Below are 20011 nucleotides of genomic sequence, written 5' to 3' on the forward strand. Positions count from 1 at the left end.
CGATTAAGAATCCCAACAAGAAATAGACGAAGAACAGCGCATTTGTTTTCGGTCCTGCATTTATTGATGCAATTACAATGAACATTCCTTAACTTTGGGACTAAACTTCGCGAGCTAGCAAAATTATACAATAAGTGTTACTTTCGAGAGGAGATAAACGATGCTTCTACAGACTGCATAGGACCACAGCGCAACAGCCAACGGAATCACACTGAACAGCGTTAACATACTGAGCTTCTCCAACACCTCGCAAACCAAAAGCTCTGACTGAGCCTTTCTGTGTTTGTCCCCGTTAGATAACGGTATGGCTCATGAAAAAGCCGCGATTGGTAATCTTCTTTACGTTATTCCTCTCAGAAACCCATCTCGCACTTGTTCTCAAAGGCACGCAGTACACCGTTCTTTCTGGCCATCACTGAGTGACACAGCGGCAGTAGCTCAACCATATCGTTCAAACTGAGTTTGGCACCCCCTTTCGCTCCTCAGTCCTGCATACACATATGCAGCTCTTGTAGAGACTCTCGGACTTTGGCACCCTTTTGGCACCCCCTTTGGAAATGGCTGTATCCGCCTCTGGACATAACTAATGTAGCCACAGTGGAAATGCTAGGTACTAATGATATTTAGACCCACCAATATTTTTTCAGCTCCTACACCCATGCTATCTAGCAATAAAATATTATGCAAACACTTCTTATATACCCATGCAAACCCACCACTGTCCAACCGCTCACCAGTGTGGTGACCCCTGACCCCACTGGCGTCTGGCGGTCTGCTGTTGACGGTTTGTTTACTTGGTTCAAGGTTTCAATAAATCGCGTTATTTTTTTTCTATTTTTTTTTTTGGTAGCAGTAGCAGTGGTAGCACTGCTGATGGATGATGGACTGACATTCATGGGGCGGAGGACTTTTTATCAGCTCACAACTTAACCCTCGCCCGCACATGGGGGGGGGGTGGTTGCCACCCCCCCCCCCCCAGGTAGTCTTTCTGCTCTGCACTCAACATTGTTAGAGCTAGAAGGCTGATTTTTCGTATAGCTGCTCCTCTATCCTTTCTTGATGTCCACTGAAAATTTCAAGTTTCTGTGATTTTTTGTTTCGGAGATATGACCTTGTTTTTCAGGTCATGTCATGACCCAAATGGCCAATTCTCAACATCTTGCGTTTGCCATGGGCCTTATGAGCTTTTGACACCCTGATTTCGGCCTTTTTTGCCAGTCTTACCTCCCACCTATCATGGAACATGTTGTTCGACGATGTACAGGGGTCAAGGTCAGGGTCAAGGTCAACCTAGGTCATCTAAGATAATTGCGTTTTAAGCTAGCTGAATTTACTTTTTTTGGATTTTTTGACTGCATTTTTGGTAAAAGCTTCTCAGATCATGATTTCATGTAATATGGACACATAAACAATCGGTGCACACATCAGTATACACACAGACACACACAGACATACAAACACATATAATTGACCTTGACCTAACTTGACCTGAAATGACCTCAGCAGCAAAGTTCTGGTCGGGTAGTGTGACAAAGAGGTTCTAGCTGGCTTGGCACCAGAAAACAGCATCGTCTTCGGTATTTGATAAGCAGCACACTTGATATCCAACGGTGACCCAAAACAGCAACATTTTTTAGTTTGACCTGACCTGGAAGGTCAATGACTGACCTGAGAAGGTAAAACTGGGTATCATTGGATTCGTCTCTTCCCAAAGAATCTTTTTGGTCTTTACTGCTAAGCTCTATCTCCAACAGGAACGAAATGGCGCGGGGAGGTGGCAACCCCCCCCCCCCCCCCCCATGTGCGTTCTAGGATGGGAAAATGGCATGTGCGGGCGAGGGTTAATATCACGAATATGACAACCTTCTAATCCTCCATTTATTTCACATTTTGTTTTCAAACACCATATTTTTAGTATTCAAGTTGTAGTTTTTTTAGGGGGGGCAAAAAGATATGTTTGCCCAGAGGTTTTCCGTTTAGGGGGGGCAATTGCCCATTTTGCCCCAACGTAGATCCGCCACTGTGTTCAGGTCGGTTCGCGGCTGGGTGTGCCCCTGCAGTCGCTATACATGTTGTGGCAAGTGAAAATATCCAACAACTATGACAGCTTATTAATGTTAGGAAATCCTCCCAAAAACACCTTGAAAGTCACGGTCAGTTCCGGCAGCGTCTTTAAAATTGCAATGGATCGAAGCTGTGAGGTTTTATTAATTTAAAAATGGTTACTTAAAATGTGAAAATTGGTTCTCATTTCGGAAATGCGTTTCACGTATTTGCCGTTGGCATTCTTTCTTCTATGAATTCGTTTTCGCCTCTATGTTCCCTAATAAAATATTTTTTTATTAAAAGCTGCTTTTCACTTTTGAGATATTCCTAACTTTTGTCGCTCGTAAACACGCAGTTTTGAAAATCACAAAACTGATTTACTAGTTCACCAAGTTCTATGATGTTGGAGGATTTCTGACTGATGGCCATACTTTACTACTTTTTAATTTTCCGGCTCCCAGCCTTATTATTCAGTTCGGCTTTGAGGTGTTTATTCCAAAATTGGTAACTTAAGTCCGGAATATTTGCCTGGATGATGAATCCTTTATAGTCGCTTTTTGTGCAGTAGCTAGCGATGGGAACTTTCAACACGGAACTTTCCATTCGATAAGTCATTGACCATGAGTGGTTTTACACTTTTCACATGCCGCTGTCCTTGCGGGTCTGCTCAGTGCTCACTGTTTCTAGGAAAATTGACCGTCGATGGTTTTTCCGCCACGTGTCAGCACGTGAGGGCAGAACTGTCCATTGCGTCAACTCTCATATCCCTCCCATCAGCGGAAAACCGATCAGCCGACAGCCACAGGCTCTCGATCCATAGTGTCTGCCGCACAGGACCGAACACGTTGGGCTTTTCAGCCGTCTGATCGCCCTAACCTCTGGCAGTGCCGGTGACCTGAAGGGTCACGCGGTGGGGTCAGGTTACCAGGGCGCCGACCTTTGGTTACGGCATGCCCCTGCCAGCGCCGGCGGCAGGGTCCAAGTTATTATTCGGTCTTGCTGTTCGTCATGTGTTTTCCTAATTGAAAACAATAAGACGCCAGTCAAGCTCTATATGAGGAGTATGTACTCGCAGTGAGCCTTGATCAATCCATTGTGTCGGCTGTTTTCCATTGTTTGCTGTGTCCATTGTAGCTTCAGGCACTATTTTCCCGTTCGTTAGGAGGGACTGCCACAGGCGATCCCCTGATCCTACTAAAGACCCCGGCATTGCCCGTATTGCTTCTGGAAGTAATGTCGAGTGTAACGTTACAGCTCCGCCGGGGGCAGAATTAACATTATTACTGGCATTAGCCGCAGTTTCGCATAAGTACCCGTGTATAGGATATGTGCAATTATCTAATTACGTGCAGCGCAGTCATGCAATTGACGTCGTGTGGAGCACTGCCGCCAGTAGCTGAATGATAAAATATGGCGTAACTAGTTTTCATTCGAAGCATTGTTGACTTATCACGATCTCTGGCAAGCAGTTATAACCCAGCTGTTCAATGCTCGAGCCTATTTGTCTGTATCGCTGCTTTCATCCTTCTTTAGCTCATTGCAACGCTACTGGAAAAATAAGAACGAACATAAGGTTAGGTCACACCCCAGGGCAGAAGCGTGTTCAGACCGGCATGTCACCTCTGTAACGCGAGTGGCAGCACAAAAACGTATTTGGCGGCTGTGCGGGTGGAGCGGCACAGTCACGTTACCTCTGACGCACCGCTATGGGTGCAGCGTGTGTGGCGTGTTGGGACGTGACCCGACCCACCCCTGAGAATGACCTGTCATCACAGAGTCGTACAACGTGGCGCAACACGGCCTTCAGCACTAATTAGTCTGACTGTGCGCAGGTTGTAAATGGAGTGCATTTGCCTCAATTTACTGGTGTGCAGTTTGAAGACTTTCGTTTCGTAACCAAATCTCATGTACCTATGTATGTTTTATATCCTAAGAATGTTCTAACTTCATTCAAGAAGAGCTTCCTTGTCAAAATATTTTATCTAGCAAGACACACTTTGCTTATGATACTGAGCTGAGTGCTATACTCCTAGTTTCATGCCCAGTAATCGCCTTCAAAGTATTTTACCCAGCATCGCAGGCACCACTATAGTCATCATCGTCACCTTCATCAACACTCAACAGCAGCCACAGCAGCCACAGCAGCGCGCTCAGTGCGGGACTGGCGGTGTCAGTGTCAGCCGGCTCGGCGAGGATTCTTTAGACGGGTCGGGTCGGCCCGGAGGTGTGCTGCGGGCACGGCTGAGACGCTCTGCTGGCACGTCCTGTCCATCCACGCGCTCTGCGGACACACCTCGCTCTGGTCTGATGTCATGCCCGATGCCGTCATGTCAGCTTCCGCCGCTGGGCAGAGTGGTCGGACGAGAGGATGCAGAGGCCAGTTTTGCCAACAGAAAAATAGCCGCCTGCCGGAATTTTTTGCCTGAAGACCGCTTCGCATACGGAGCGTAAGCGGATAGGGCTTAACCGTTTACGCTCCGTATGTGAAGCGGTCTTGAGGCAAAAAATTCGGGCAGACGGCTATTTTTCTGTTGATAAAACTGGCCTCAGGTCTAGAACTGGTCACTGGGAGTGGGGTGACCACTAAGGCACTAACCATAAGGGGAGCACGGTCTCTGTGGCTGTGCGCAATGTGTCCTAACTAGAATAATGAAGCTTCATGCGAGTTTCGTTTTCCTGCAATAAAATTTTGTCACTTAGAACCTTGCGAAGTTGCATTTTTTGGACTGTCAAGAGCAGGGATGCGGAGCCGTGGAAATTTCAGGCGGCTCCGGCTCCGGCTCCGGAGAAAAAATCGGCTCCGGCTCCGGCTCCGGGTGAAATGTCATGGCGGCTCCGGCTTCGGCTCCGAGTAAAATGATCCGGCTCCGGCGGCTCCGGCTCCGGCTTCTACTCAGTACATCCCCTATGCGATCAATTAAATACAGGTGGAAGAAAAAAGGCGATGGGATTGGTACACGTTGCTTCTGTATTTGTATGATTGCTCGTTCTGTGTCGCCCCCGTCTGCTCATTTTAATCGAGCCCCTAATCGTATAGGCTGTCTCTATCCCTGATTAAATACGGGTGGAAGAAAAAAGGCGATGGGATTGGTACACGTTGCTTCTGTATTTATGTAATAAGGCTATTTTGAATACCACATTGTTTTACGCCTTGTACTCTCAAACCGAACTAGGTAAATAATTGTTTCCTCTTAAGAAAAGGAGCTCCGGGCTATATTGTTTCACGACTCCGGCTCCGGCTCCGGGCAAAATATGCCGGCTCCGGCTCCGGCTCCGCATCCCTGGTCCAGAGGTCCACCTATAGCTTCATAGGTCAGTGACCTTACGTGACCGTAAAATACAGTTGATGCTACAAAATGTGGCTTGAATCGAACGACAGATGTACCAAATTTCAGCATTCTACCTGAAACGCGTTCCGAGCGAAAAACTTCGATGCATTGATTATTTGATCGTAGATGTTGAAGGATGTATTATTGTAGGTATACTCGACTTTCGAGTCCGTCAGTTTGTAGTCTTTTTCGTTTTATGATAACTCTCTGTATTACACCCATCTTACAGGCTGAAAAAGTCGAAGACATGCGGCTGCGATTCTAGCCGGACGGCTTCCGGAATTACCGGCGTGTTTGGCCGTGAAATGCGGCTCTTATCAGTAGTGTTGGGCCGTGATGTTGGCCGGTGGGCCGGACACCTTGGAAAAACGGCGTCGGTCCGCGCTCCGACCTTGCCTGCATTCCGGGCATTCTGCGCACGGTCGGGGTCGGAGAAGGCATGCCGCTGTGCTATCGACAATGACATGGATGTGCGTGGGACGAATGATGTTTATTGCAACTTCTGCGAGGACGGCAGGGGGCTAATTGAAGTGCGAATAGCGTTTTCATGAGATAACACCAAAGCATTGTAGCATTTACATATAGTTCAATCATCAATGTTCATGTCATGGACCGGAAAGCTTTCAGATTACTGCAAGTAAAAATTGTTTACTGCCAGCACCAAATGGCAAATTTATATAACTGTTTTGGTACAGATCCTAATCCACCCGTCATGATAAGTAATTCCAACTTTATTCGCACCGTTAAGTAAATTAGCAGCCTTTATCTTTGCTTGGCCTCGGCGGCGAATCGAGAACGATACTGATCTACGTGAAGGTCGTATTTGCAACCGGCTCACTGCGCAGCTTCGTGAACAGTTACCGGCATTTCGGCGAATAATGACGCGGCTTTACACGAGGTGTGACGCAGAAGTGGGTACGTCATCAATGCATCACGTGGTGGGCATGGGGACTCTGGAAGCTTTCCATTACGGCTGCGCTGCGTGGGAGATAGGCTGTTCTGTTACGTAACTGCAGTCACATCTCCGCAGCTCCATCTTCCCATTTTGCGACTCGTGAATGGTTATGCATCTTGTTTCCGACGTGGCGTGAATGTATGTAGCATCGAAGCACGTCATGCGGCAAGGTCACACAGTTTACCTATCAGACAAATCAAGTTGGTAGACAACTTGTGCAGTTGGCTGGCAGCCAATGCCATTTACCAATAGCGAAATATTGCGATGTAACGACTCTCGTCCGTTTTCGCTGTCAACGATCGGTTGAATTTTCGTACCTGCCAGTCAATGGCGGATCAAGTCGGCATTCCATAGAGGTGTTGGGACCATATCATCTGACCGTAAAAATAATATCATCATATGCTGCGAGCAAAGCTAAAAATAACTGGGGTCGGACCCCCCCCCCCCCTCTTCCTCCCCCGTCTCCCCTTCCACGTCCGCCCCTGCCGCGTAATGCATGACTGCGCTGCATTTGGACCGTGCAGGCCGTTGGGTACGGACGCCCGACCTCAACCGCTTTCAGCCGGCGTGAGAGCTGCACCGGCCCTGCGGAGTTACGTGTTCCGACACGTTCCGCCCCTCCCCCTCCCTGCATCCCTACCGACCGCCGACCGACGCCGGACCGCTGCACTGAGGCACCACCACACTGCTGAGCGGTGCTCACCGCCGCTCGCCCACCGCTCGCTCGCCGACTCATCGCCCGCTCGACCGCTCGCCGCCCGCCGTCAAGTCGCGGTGGGGCTGGTGTGTGCATTGAGCGTTGAGCCATTGACCCTCAGCATATAGGGCCTTGCCCTCAGCCACTTGCCGGCTCCGCTTCCTGTGTGCGTGTCTCTGCGTGTTGGGGAGAGAGGAGGAATCCCAGAGAACTGCGACGTGCCCGGCGCGGCACGTAGAAATTCGGGGAACGGGCGTGGAAACGCCATGCGTTGCGCCATCTCGGGCAGGAGGAGGCGCGTAATTCCTGGGATGCCTGATGACACAGTTGGCGGAGTCTATGCGGCATCATGCGACGTGCATTTTTTCATGATTTCGTCGGCTTTTTTGTATGTATGTATGTATTGACGATCAAGAGCAATCCACAATCGGCGTGGCGATTACACTCTTTTGGCGGTTGATATTAGCAGTCGATGGCATATCCCCTTGATAGATAGTCTGTATTTGTTCTTTCGAGCAGCATCTGTACCGATGCATTCCATATTTCGCTACTTCAAAAAATGGGGAAAAAATATTTCTTCGAAGCAGATATGTCCCCTTCAGACTTTGTTCGGCCACGCCCTTTTTCCTCCATTGGGTTACCAGCCTCGCCCCAATCCTGTCATGCAGGCACCCCCTCCGGCAGTACCGGGACCTACTCACTGGCCCTCTTGGAATGTTATTGACTATTCGGCGGTAGACCTAACCCCACCCCGCACACAATGAACCGGCGGCCGCCGCCTTCAAACGGTCCCCGGCCACGCCACCCGCCGCGGGCCGCCGGAAGCACGCCTCCCTCCGTCCCCAGGCCTCCCGACTGTCCCCCCTCGCCTCCCTCCCCGGACCCTCCGGACTGTCCCCTCCCCTCCCTCACCACGAGGGGGCGAGACCGGCACGAATGGCACGATGACGTCACGTGCGGTCGGCTGTGGTATGTGGAATGGATCTCCGGCGGATCTTCAAATTGCAGATCATCTTTTGCTCCGATCCACCACTAAGCTGAAATACAGAGGTAGCAGAGGTGCAAGCCTTTTGACTGAGAGCTTGTAGATGGGATGCGTGGAAATCCGAATGAATCAAATAGAAAAATAATACATTTTACATTTAAACGAAAATATACCTACAATAAACAGGGGGTAAATAGGGGTAAATGTATCGACCATCGGATTGCCAGACAATAGCGTTGTATCCCATTACGCTCTGGGGCTCGGTCGAGGCTAACAATTGAGTGCTGACTGCAGACTTCATGCAAGCCCCGACTCAAGTCACCTGATGCCGCCGCCCCCCCCCCCCCCCAGTGGTCACGAGCCTGGCACGTGCCTCTGCACCGAGAGGCTGCCTGAGGTGGTTGTCCATGTCCGGTGCAGCTCGCGTTCGAACAGTCTGTGCAGATTGAATTTGAACTCCGGGTTCGAGTTTAAACCATCCGTACCTACGCCTGTACTATGAAGTTAGCCGGGTGCAATGGACACTGGACAGGCGTCTGCATAGTTCGCAGAGCACATTTTTTTGGTATAAGCGAATACCGGAGATTTTCTTAACTAAGGAGTAATGAGATTTTTTTAAGTTTTAGAGAAACTTCAGAGATCCCCCACATCGTCCGGTATCACCTTTATGAGTCAAATAAATAATGTGTCGAGGCTGGTGTCCCAGTCCCCCTCCCCTGTGCCCCCTTCAGCCTTGTCACATTGCTCTTTGTCATACCGCAGTGAACTTGGTTGCAGCGTCACATTATGTGGGCGGGGGTGGGGGCGTCCCACCCCTTTACCGCGCGGAACGTCCGCTGAGGCGGACACAGTCTGAGTCAACTGTCAGGTCACGGTGTGCGGGTTCTGTGGGTACCGGGAGGTGACCGCCCCGAACCGCCCGTTCCGCTGTGCGGGCACCGGTCATTGGATAGCCACGACTACATGGCACTGGGTAGTGGGCAGGCGACTGCCTTGGGTAGGATCGGCTTGCCAGGCCCCCTGTGGGTACTTGATGGGTGTTGAGTGATGACAGCTGCTAGCCGATCTGCGGGGGGCAGCTGGTGTCGGCGGGCAGGGCAGCTGTCCGATCCACGTGGCAGTGCGGGCTGCGAGGTGCGTGTCGTTTGGGCACGGGCGCCAGGTGGTCACCGGCGATGTCGGCCTCTGTGTTGGCGGCTGCAGGGCTGAGGCGGGCTTGGGGCGTGGTGAACAGAGCGCAGAGCTACAGGAGCCAGTCAGAACAGATGTGCGTGCTGTCATATCCCTTTCTTTTTCCTTCTCTCTTCCTCTTATTTTAGTGTACAGGACTCACTGAAATGGCTGCTCCTCAGAGTGGTATAAAAGAAAAACTTGCAATCAGACTTACCAAAGAACGAACGAACGAAAGAATGGACAGATGACAGACTTGCAGGCAGACGGACGGACAGACGAACGAACTGACTGACGTACGGAGACGAGGGGTGGCGGCGCTCTGGTCGGACGGTGACGTCATGTCGTGTTACAGGTCACACACACACACGTGTCGCAGGTCACATACACGTGTCACGGAGGCTCGGAGCACCCAGTGGGCACGGTGGACACACGCCACGTGAACTGGATGGTGGCGGTGATGGGACGATCGTTTCATTGTTGCATGATTGCTGGCCCTCGGTGGATGGTTTCTTCTATTTTACAGGGCTGTGAAGGTCCCGGATGTTTCTCTTCGTGCGCCAAATACACTTACTTCAGTCTTCAGTTGCCTTATTTTTGTCATGTTAAATCAACCGCAATTCCGTAAAAAATCCAGGTACTTTATCTAAAGTTTTTGCTGTTATCATAGCGCACTCATATTCACGATTTTTAGTCAAATTGGTAAATTCGTAATATCATTGCGGTTTGTTCTCAGGCACCTTATATCGAAATGTGTCCTGACACTTTGACATTTATCCGTCTATTATGTAAGATGTAGAAAATGGTTGTGTACCGCGCCTTTCCTTTGGCTCGTGCCTGCCTCGTATAAGGCTCGTCATCTTCCTTGCACCTACCTCGCATCTTCTAGCTCCCGAGTCTTGGCTTCCTCACACTTTTTCGTGTCTGCATTGTACTCGATTTATTATTCCTTCGTACTTACCTTTTACCGGCTTTGTGTCAGTCTCTGACCAGCATCTTACCAGCCTCGTAGCTGGCTTGTATCTGGCTCGTACCAGCCTCGTATCTGGCTCGTGGCTGTCCCCTGCCTTTCGCTGACGGTGCCGTGTCTCTGCAGGAGAGGCCGAGGAGGAAGAGGACCTGGAGGAGTCAGCCGACAAGCCGCGCTCTCTGTCTCGCGGCGAGCGCTCCCACCTGATCGTGTGGCAGGTGTCCGTACCAGACTAGTCACCCGACGAGCCGCCTGGTTGAAGGCTTGTCGACATACGAGTCGCCTGGTTCGCGACTTGTCCTTTGACGAGCCGACCAGGCGGGTCCGGTTCGTCGCCGGCTGGCGTGTTCGTGTGCGTGTGTGCGTGTATTTATTGCAATTGTCGGGACGTTTTAGTAGTGATTCGTGGCTTATGCGGACGCTCGTTGGTGATATGGACTGTGCGGTCGCACGCTGACCTGCGCGGTAACCCGTGCGCACTGTCACGGCACGGTTGGACAACTAGGCAGCATTGTGCAGCGTCACGCTACAATGATGAATTTTTTCACTTTGCCTTCGGTGTAGCAGTCGGGACAGGCAGCGGCCCATGACGGTCGGGTTTTAGCGAAAAAGTGTGTGAGCGTGCGCGCGTATGTGTGTCTGTGTAATGTGTTCCATTGAAGTGCATGCAATGCGTTGTGGTAGGAGGGCAGGCGGCACGCTCTGGTCTAGTCGGAGGTCGGAGGTCGAGCGCCGGCCGTGAGTGACTTCGTGACCCGGTGATTGCCCGAGGCTATCGCGGCGCTGGGCTGTTATATTTATTCTTACTGGACTTATTTAGCTGCAGAGTACCTACGGGTGGATCACCCGAACGTCGGTCAGGCAGGCGCGAACGGCGGTGGACACGGTGTGGGACGTGTAGCTGCGGCTGACGGCGGCGCGCACGCGGTCCTCCAGTGGCCGCACACTCAGTCATACGGCTCGGTCTAGGCTGCCGCGGATGTGGGCTTTTCAGCAGGGCGGTATGATTCAGGTTTCGGCCGACAATCGTCGATGAGCCGGGGGACTTTTGGCCCGTCCCCCGGCAAGCCCTACGCTTGGTGTCGGCTCCACACGCCTGGTTGACCCGTTCCGACCCCGGCGCGGACCGCCGGGATGGGGCCTGGTCCGTGTTGGGGTCTCATTCCCGCGTCCCCAGGCCGGGATACCCGGCGCGTGGCGCGTGCATGCCCCCGAAGGCTTGACCTCCGCGACAGCTGGGCTGTTGTTGGTTGTTTGATTTGGATATTTTATGCGTTTTAATGTGTCCGGCGCGGTGCAATCTAGTGTTACACGACGCGCTGAAGTGTGCTCTCTGGCATGGAGGGGTTGCAAAACCTAACGGAGAAATGTATCCAACTGCTTACTCAAAACTGTGACGGGCTTCACTAAACGGAATCTACGCACTCCCGATCGTTTGAAGTCATGTACGCATTGTGGTGCAGAGATCTGTATCTACAGCCTGGATGTCGTCGGCTGGCTTTTGATAACGGTCTGTGTAGGTTGAATTTGTACATCGAGCTCTGATGTTCGTGAGTGGGGTGATTCTGCTTCTCGGTCAGAATCGTAGCCTATGTATCCGAGGCCTATGCGCACGCTATGTAACAAACGATACAGTGAAAATAAACGCGGTTGCGTTCAGATATTCTGGAAACGGGCCTGTCGTTGGAATCATGCGCAGATCTTTTTATTGTAATTTGTTGATTTGAAGTCTCAGCTGCTAATAGGATAGGGTATCAGTTAGCCAGCATTTTTGGTTTACGAGCGCTTTTGGAAGCACCGTGGTCTTCTACCTTCTACTCATCCAGTTGAACTGTAAAAGTAGGAAGATGCACTCGGGCGATGGCTCCGGTCTTTCTCTATTGACCATTTTCCTTGGCTATATCACAATCATATCGCGAATGCATTTAAATATGTATTGCAATGCACGCAAAATCAGGCGCGGATACAAGGGGGGCCATGGGGGCCATGGCCCCCCCCCCCTTGGCCGACTTTTTTCAAAAATAAAATAAAAAGTTAAAAAGTTAAAAAGCTGAAAAGGGGGCCTCCTGAAAATAAAGTGGCCGAAATCCGATGAGTTTTTTTTAACCTACCCACTTAGTTATTTCTTAGAAGACTAGCTGAGAAGACTTCTTTGTTAGAAGATTGGTAAAGCTTTTCATAACTTGGAGGTCTCTTATACTCACAGAGATGACCACTTTTACAGGGCCTCCTAACCTGCACAGAGGGCCTCCAAGCCTGCACAGATGTTGAGATGTTGCCTGAACAGCTAGATAAGCTCAATAGACGCAGTTTTTTTTTTTTTTTTGGTGGGGGGGGGCCCAACAAGTGGGAAGATGGGGCCCCCAACAGGTGGGATTATGGGGGGGGCCTCCTGGTTTCTAATGGCCCCTCCCTTGGAGATTTTCTGGATCCGCCCCTGCGCAAAATACACTCAGCGGATTGGTACATTTGCTGCGAGCCTCTTTACCAATGCCATACGACACGTGGCTTCCCATGCTCACACCGAAACATTTGAAGCACGTGGTTCGAAATTCCAAGGAGTGAAATCAGGAACAAACAAAAAAACTGACTTTGAATGCAACGAATAACGAGCAATGGCACTGTTAGCTTGGTATGTCGAAGCGAAATAGCAGTCTTGTAACATGAGCTGAGGTAATGCGTTTAACTGAAAAGTGTAGTTATGACATCTCGTCCATGGGGCATAATCAAAGAAGCCGTAGCCAAAGACCAATGGCCTTTCGATAGGAGCTACTTTCCCAAACGATTAACGAATGTTTCCCACAAACAGGGTATGCAGATTGCAGATGCCACCGAATCCGTTATCGGGCATCGGCTGGCACCATCTGCATCTGTTTGGTAGATGCCTGGTTATCAGGCCAGCTGAGCCCCAATGAAGGCACGTACAGTCCACAGCAGAAGTAATGTGGGGTTTCAGTCATGGGTATGTTCTGCTTCTGAAGCTTAGGAACGATTAGCCAGACTACAATGAAACTTTGAATGTAGCTTATATGTATCGTCACCCTTGCAACTGCAACTTTAGCTATTGACATCTTCTTTTCAATCACTCCGCATTAAACAATCGCCATTCAAAGCCAACCGTTGAGATTGGTAAAACCCTACATTACTTTAGCGTTGGGCTGTACCTACAAATAGTTGTATTGTAGCGGAAGATTATAGCATAGGTATTTTGATTTTGTCGTTGCCTTTAATTTTATTGGAATAGGATTATAGGCAGTCTGAATAGATAGTGGGAGTGAGAGATTTCCCTTTGAAGCCACCCGTCGCCCTCTATACGTGCAGCGACGTCTATTGCGCGAGACGAGAAACTGAGCTAACGAAGTTTCACTGCAGGTGGCCATGACAATGCAAAACACGATGCGCCTCTCAGACAGAGAAATGCCTGCTCTGCTGAGCTGCCGACATTTGGGCGTGACAGAAAATTACTTAGTCTCATTAAATGGTTCGACCATTCCCAGTTACGATACATTTATTCCCGCATAAAAGCAACTAAGCTTTCTTTCCGCTATGCTCCCTCCATGCAATTCTGCATCCGCCCTTGCAACACAACTTACCACCTGGCGGCAGATGCGCGAACTCAATGGCCGTGAGGAAGCGAGCAGGGGCGGTGGTCGCTGGTGGTTGTGCTGCTTTTTGTCTGATTTTGTCTGCCGATTATTCGAAGATGGTTCAGTGATTGTCAATGTGTAATGCAGTGAACATTTGCCTTTGAACGGAGAACACCTTAAGCAGCATCAAGCATGGATGGTTATTTGAGAATCGAGCAGCACCGGCCACCGAACGCCTTCCTACCGAGTGAAGATGGCGGAAATCCAAGATGGCGGCGGATGAGGTCGCCAGGCGTGGGTCGTGCCGGTCGTGCATCGACTCGGTCACTCGCGAGGTGGGATTACTTTTCGGACGAGATGTAACTGCTGCATTACAGCCTTATTGGTGTTTGGCATTAACTGTGAATATTTCTAGCGCATTTGCCATGCGAACTGCTGAGGCGGTGTGTACGTATACCGACGTCATGTATTAGTTCGGCATGCCCAATGCCCTTTTCTCTGGCTTGTAGGTAGTAGCTGGCATTAAATGTTTAGCATGCTTAAGGCTAGCGCCCACATTGATATGACAACGGTGAAAACTCTTTCATTGGAATAGATTCAGTCAAACATCGTAGTCTTGAAAAGTCACAGTAGTGCCCGACAACGCAGCCAGGCTGGCTCCCTGAATATTCCCTCACTGAGCCCCTTGGGCTTTGGCCCCATTAATGCTTTTCCCCAGCAGTCGGCAATGCCCAAGGACCTGCCAGTGTGCTGCCACGCCTCGGCCAACCGGTCCGCGGAAGCCCCATAGACGCTCTTCACCGCCGTCCGTACGTCGTCCTATGCTTACGGGCTACGGCCGCCACTGCGCGACGCCGTATGCTTGTCGAAACTTGCCTCTCGTATCGGTCGGGACTGCCCCGTTGTCCCGCCCTCACCACTGGCCGCTCGCCGGGGCGACGCGGCGCGGCCCGCGCTGGCGGGGCGGCGCGGCCCGCGCTGCCAGTCGCCCGCCGCATGTGATCTGTTCTGCTGCCCGTCGGAGCGCGCTCCACAAGTCCCAACAACTGCAAGTCCCTTGGAGCGCGCTCGGCGGCAGCAGCATCACAGCGTCAAACAGTGACGGGACGGGACTCGCACCGAAGTCCACTGGACAGCCTGGATGTCTGTCTTGGCACCTCGCTCCTCTGGCACCATCGTCTACCAGAATGGGAGGTCACGATGTGGTGAGTCGACGTCGAAGGAAGTGCGGGAGATGTGCTCGGCTACCCACTTTGGAGCTGAGTTGTGTTGCTGCTCTGTTTGGAAAGGCGCTTCAGCTTCTGAATGCATCGTGTGTGTTGGCCTGCAAAGATAGGTATTAGCGATTTTAAATATGATGTAACAGAATACTGAGCCAAAGTCTACGGTTCACGAAATCCGATCATGTTATGCGCTGCGGCTGCTCGACGTGTTCGTAGCTTGCAGCTGAGACCCATTAGCGTTGCTTATTCATACCGTTACTCGAAATGTGCAACATTTATTGCTTTGTGCAAAATTTTAAACCTTTAAACACTAATGAATGGAGCAAGTTACAAGACTCTATATGATTCGCGAACTTGTTAAAGCGCTGCTAAGTTAACCATGACCCTTGTTTAAGCATTATGTGAGCACTGGTATCGCATACTTAAACCCTAGCAACGAATATGAAACGTCGTACTGTATTGGTACTCACTACTCAGTAGCTATACACCAGAAAGACGCCTTTTTGGCGACAAACGAGAGTGCGGGCGGTTAACCCTGCACGTGAGAAAGTGCGATGCGAGGTGTGCAATTGACTTGTGTTTGCCAATTGCCACCCTTCTGACGAATTATTGACGTAAAACTTGTATTTACTACGTCACGCAAGGTCGACGATCAAATTAATATGAAACATCGGACCTTGCAAGGAGTGCGCGTTATCACGCTTTCATCTGGTTGAGGTGGTTCTAGATCATTCACGAATCCAAAATAACAGTTTCCGTGTTCTCTCATTTACTTCAATTACTTAAAATGACAAAGTCACATGATCGACCTGACCTCAGATGTCCTTTAGGAAAAATCCGAAATACACGGGTTTTAGGTAAGACCTGTGGAAGATATTGGCCAATAGGCAATAGGATTCAAGGTAGGTACGTTTTTCGGCTACTAGTCGTTTATTGTTTTCGTTTCGAATTTTCGACCTTCGCATCGAGGTCGTTGTCAAGAAACATATAACAATGACATATAACATATAACAATGCTTTGTTATATGTTTCTTGACAACGACCTCGATGCGAAGGTCGAAAATTCGAAACGAAAACAATAAACGACTAGTAGCCGAAAAACGTACCTACCTTGAATTAAGATGTCTAGTCGTAAAAGCTTGAAATCATATATAGGCAATAGGATACTTGTGTCGCCATTGGTCATTGACCTGACCTGACCTGTAAAGGCGGTTTATATCACAAGATCTGGCTTGAATCCAAGATCAGGTGTACCAAATTTCAGCTCCATATCGCCAGCGTGTTCAGAGCTACCGCAAAAAAACTGTATGGGGGCGGTACCCCCCCCCCCCCGCGCCTGCAGCCCGCGAGGGTTAACCCGCGCCCCACTGGGGGGGGGGGGGGGCTATTTATAGCCCCCCTCCCGTTTTTCTGCAATAACTTCCAAACCGCTTGACGGATCGACGCCAAACTTTCAGTACCTTCGGCTGCATCAATTTGACACCTTGTGTCAAAATTTGAACTTCGTAGCTACCATAGGTCGGCCGGAAATGACGTCAGAGTGACGTCATGTTCGTCCGATTTCGACGCAAAACATTGAACCACGGCAATCACTCCCAAGAGCTCAGTTTTTAAGCTAGATCCAATTTCTTTGCATGAAAGAACTCAGAATTGACCGCGCTATCAAACTGCTATCTCGGATTTTCAAAATTTTGAAAATTTAGAAAATTTTATATAATAATATTCAAAATTTATATTTTTATATTTTTTTCAAAAAGTTTTTGACTTTTCGAAAAAACGGAATATATGTGACAGAACGCATGATTATGACTAACTCTAGCAAGTTTTAGCTAAATATCTTCAAAAATGGCCAAGTTATACGCATTATTGCAAAAAATTCACAATTATTAATTTTTCAAATCAATTTTTCAGTACGTATTTGGCATCGTACACCAATATAAATGGCACCATCGTGTTCCTGAGCTCAAACTGCATCCAATAGACACCTTTTTTGTTGAAAAATTTCAACTTCAAAATTTGACCTTTTTTGACCTGAAAGTGACCTGACCTAAGCTAAATTCGACTCAAAATGACCTCGAATGACAAAGACGACATCAAATTCGAAATCTATGGCCTAAATGGACCATAAAACATGTGTCACGTGACCGACGCATGATATAATATTCTCGTGACCTGTGATGACCTGACCCTGACCTGAAAATCAAAGTACAAGCTTGGTACCCGCAATGTATCTAGAGCATCTGTTCACGAGTGTTGAAACCAAAAATGAGCCTGATCTGACTTGTAAGACGGCGGCCAGAGCCCAAAATGTGAACAAGCCAAAGTGCTAATAATTTTTACTTTGACCTGACCTGTGACGTCATCGGTGACCTCGAGGTCAATGAAATTAGGTTTCGCTCGACAGTTTTTCCGGGGCTATCAGACGCCGTTTGAATTTTGACGATCGGCCCAGTAGTTTCGGAGTTAGGAGGGGGGGCTATGAATAGCCCCCCCCCCCCCCCCAGTAGGGCGTGTTATACACAGACCCCAGTGGGGCGCGGGTTAAGGATAGATCGGCAGTGTTAAGTTTGTCAATGCGCATCGAATGATGTGCTTTATTATTAGGTTATAACCCGCGCCCCTTAGGGCTATCGGCGGACCCTACCACCCGTAGGGGGGGGGGGGCGTTTCGCCCCCCCCCCTCCCTAAGATCTCCGAAAGTTACCGGCCGATTTTCAAAATTCAAACGGGGTTGGATAGCCCTACCTACCACGGAATTACCTTCTGAACCATTTTCACCGTTGGCAGGCATTTCAAGAAATGTGTTGTGAAATCAAGTTAAGTGGTATGTTATTGAAAATCATCGATGAAGAAATTCTTCGTCAAACACATATTTTGCTATCCGAGGTCACTGACACCAGGCCAGGTCACAGAGGTCACGTCACTGGGGGGTCACAGTATGAAAGTATCATGTGATACATGTTTTATGGTCCATTTTACATGACAAATTTGCGATTATGTGGGTCAGGCAGCCTTTGGGGCCAGTTTAGGCTATGTTCTGGTGAAGGTCAGGTCAAATTAGGTCAAATTTCAAAGTTGATATTTTTGCATAAAATGGGTATCAAATCGCTGCAACTCATCACGGGGAGTCTAATGGTGGTCTTCTTTTGCACTACGTGCTCTAGAATTGCTCAAAGTTGAGTTTGAAAATATGACGTCATTTTTTAACACTATTTTCGCTATAACTTGGCCAAAAAAAGAGTTATCGATCGGAAAGTTGGTATGTGGATAGAAGTCAGTAGGGACTATCACATATATTCCGATTTTTTTTTTTTGTTCGAAAAACTTTTGGGATTTTTTGACTATTATTTAAAAAAAATTGGGGGGTCAAAATCAACAAATTTAAAAAAAATCCGAGATAGCAGTTAGGTAGGGTAGCCCTGGTAATTCTACACCTTTTATGCCCCAAACATATTTCTGTATCTTTAAAGCTGTAGGCCTGACAACTCTTCCCGTGAAACCTTTTTTGGGTCGAAAATGGCAGAACATGATGTCATTCTGACGTCATTTACGGCCAACCTATCATAGCCTCTGTAATAATTTTTGGTCTTCATGTGTTAAATTGATGCCCGGAGGGGTCCTGAAAGTTTGGTGGCGATATCTGCAGTCGTTTAGGAGATATAGATGGAAGGGGGGCCCGGGTTAAGTGGTGTTCGGAACTAAATTCGTGTTAACTTCAACAATTATGAAATTCTGAAGTTTATTATGTTCCTGATGTTGCGGATCAATCGACTCGTCTGATCACAAACAACATAATAGGTCCCTTTTTGAAGCCCTACGTTTATGGCATGTGTCAATTAAGACAAAGCATTGTTTTACCTCAGTTGACCCTAGTTGACCCAGCGCTGTCACCAAGCAAATACAAACTTAGCCACCTTCTAGCATTAACTGAGGAAGTACAAGAAAAGATGAAATAGAGCGGATATTTCCAAGATGGATAGCAATCAGAGCTTTTTGAAAATGGTTCCATATGTTCAAGATAAGTTACGGGGTCATGTCTTACCTACTTACCGATTTTGAAATGGCCGGGACCTGGGTAGTGGGTACCAATGCTATAAAGTTATGCGAACCAACTGCACGTCCTGCAAGTTTGAATAAATTCGGTGCGAAACCCACAAATGGTGACAGAGCCGCGATTGTGGGACCATCTTACGTACTCGTGGCCAGGCGCGTTGAATACTTTTTGTTTGAGTTAGGTCACAAACTCACAAGGATGTTGATTGTTGACTTCAGAGGTCAAGGTCAGGTCAAAGCTGCTTGGAGGATAGCATGCTGCATATCATTCGAATTTCGATGTGAGTCCTTTCCGAGTCAACTGATGGCTCAACCGACTCGCTGCAGCTGGCTTAATTTGATCGGGAGTTTTTAGCAAAAAAAAAAACTCCGCAATTTAAGCTCCGCAATTTAAGCTTCAGCGTTGCAAAATCATTATAAATCACGATTATATGTGCTTGAGATAGGATTGTGCATTTTTTCACATAGGTACACCTACAAAATAAAACATGCCTGTGACCACGTGTGTACCTATCACTATATGAGAATAATAGGTAGGTACCTGACGCGAAAGATATCCGAAATCATGGCTTGTTCATGAACGTTCACGAACTGTCCGTAACTGTTCGTGAGCAGAGAATTGTTTGTGAACATGTGACATTGAATGAAGGAATTCATAAACATCGAATAAGCAAACAAACAAACGTTGTTTACGAATTGTTTATGAAGACAACGTATGCAAACACCAAACCCTGCCTATATGCTATCTTCTGTCACGTGCAATTAACGGTGGAATAAGAACCGGCCAATGCTGACGTATTCATTTTTGCAACGTAGACTCGGTTACGAATCTTGGACTCGGGCAAGTTCTTGAACTAATAGGTATCACGCAGGCGCAGCCCACACCCATCGGGCTCATGCACTATCGCTCGATTGTGATATAGCTGTCGCAACGTGTCACACATTTCGTGTGCGTGTGCCGTAGAAATAGTTGTATTGCAACATCTCAAATTTAAT

At 48.7% G+C, this 20011-nt stretch overlaps 2 protein-coding genes across 17 annotated transcripts in view; both read left to right on the forward strand.

Annotated features, from left to right (window-relative positions):
* LOC122382892 (C-Jun-amino-terminal kinase-interacting protein 4-like) overlaps window positions 1-11811 on the forward strand; it is a 54957-nt gene extending 43146 nt beyond the window's left edge. For 11 of the 14 annotated variants that reach the window (XM_043368790.1, XM_043368792.1, XM_043368802.1 and 8 more), the window contains one exon: window positions 10279-10392. In XM_043368790.1, coding sequence (XP_043224725.1) covers window positions 10279-10280 — 2 coding nt within the window. In that variant the 3' untranslated portion in view covers window positions 10281-10392. Of the gene's footprint in view, window positions 1-10278 lie in introns of all 14 variants that reach the window. The other 3 variants (XM_043368795.1, XM_043368804.1, XM_043368803.1) reach the window with 1 other exon arrangement.
* A 1994-nt stretch (window positions 11812-13805) lies between these two features.
* LOC122382872 (rhotekin-like) overlaps window positions 13806-20011 on the forward strand; it is a 94543-nt gene continuing 88337 nt past the window's right edge. The window contains exon 1 of one of the 3 annotated variants that reach the window (XM_043368736.1): window positions 13806-14074. Coding sequence is in view for 2 of the 3 variants with exons in the window: in XM_043368735.1 (XP_043224670.1) it covers window positions 14881-14944 (64 nt within the window). In the remaining variant the exon portion in view is untranslated. Of the gene's footprint in view, window positions 14075-14706; window positions 14945-20011 lie in introns of those variants that run through there. The other 2 variants (XM_043368735.1, XM_043368733.1) reach the window with 2 other exon arrangements.

Source organism: Amphibalanus amphitrite, unplaced genomic scaffold (genome assembly GCF_019059575.1).
Source record: "Amphibalanus amphitrite isolate SeventyFive unplaced genomic scaffold, NRLGWU_Aamphi_draft 000149F_arrow, whole genome shotgun sequence".
NCBI lineage: Eukaryota > Metazoa > Arthropoda > Thecostraca > Balanomorpha > Balanidae > Amphibalanus > Amphibalanus amphitrite.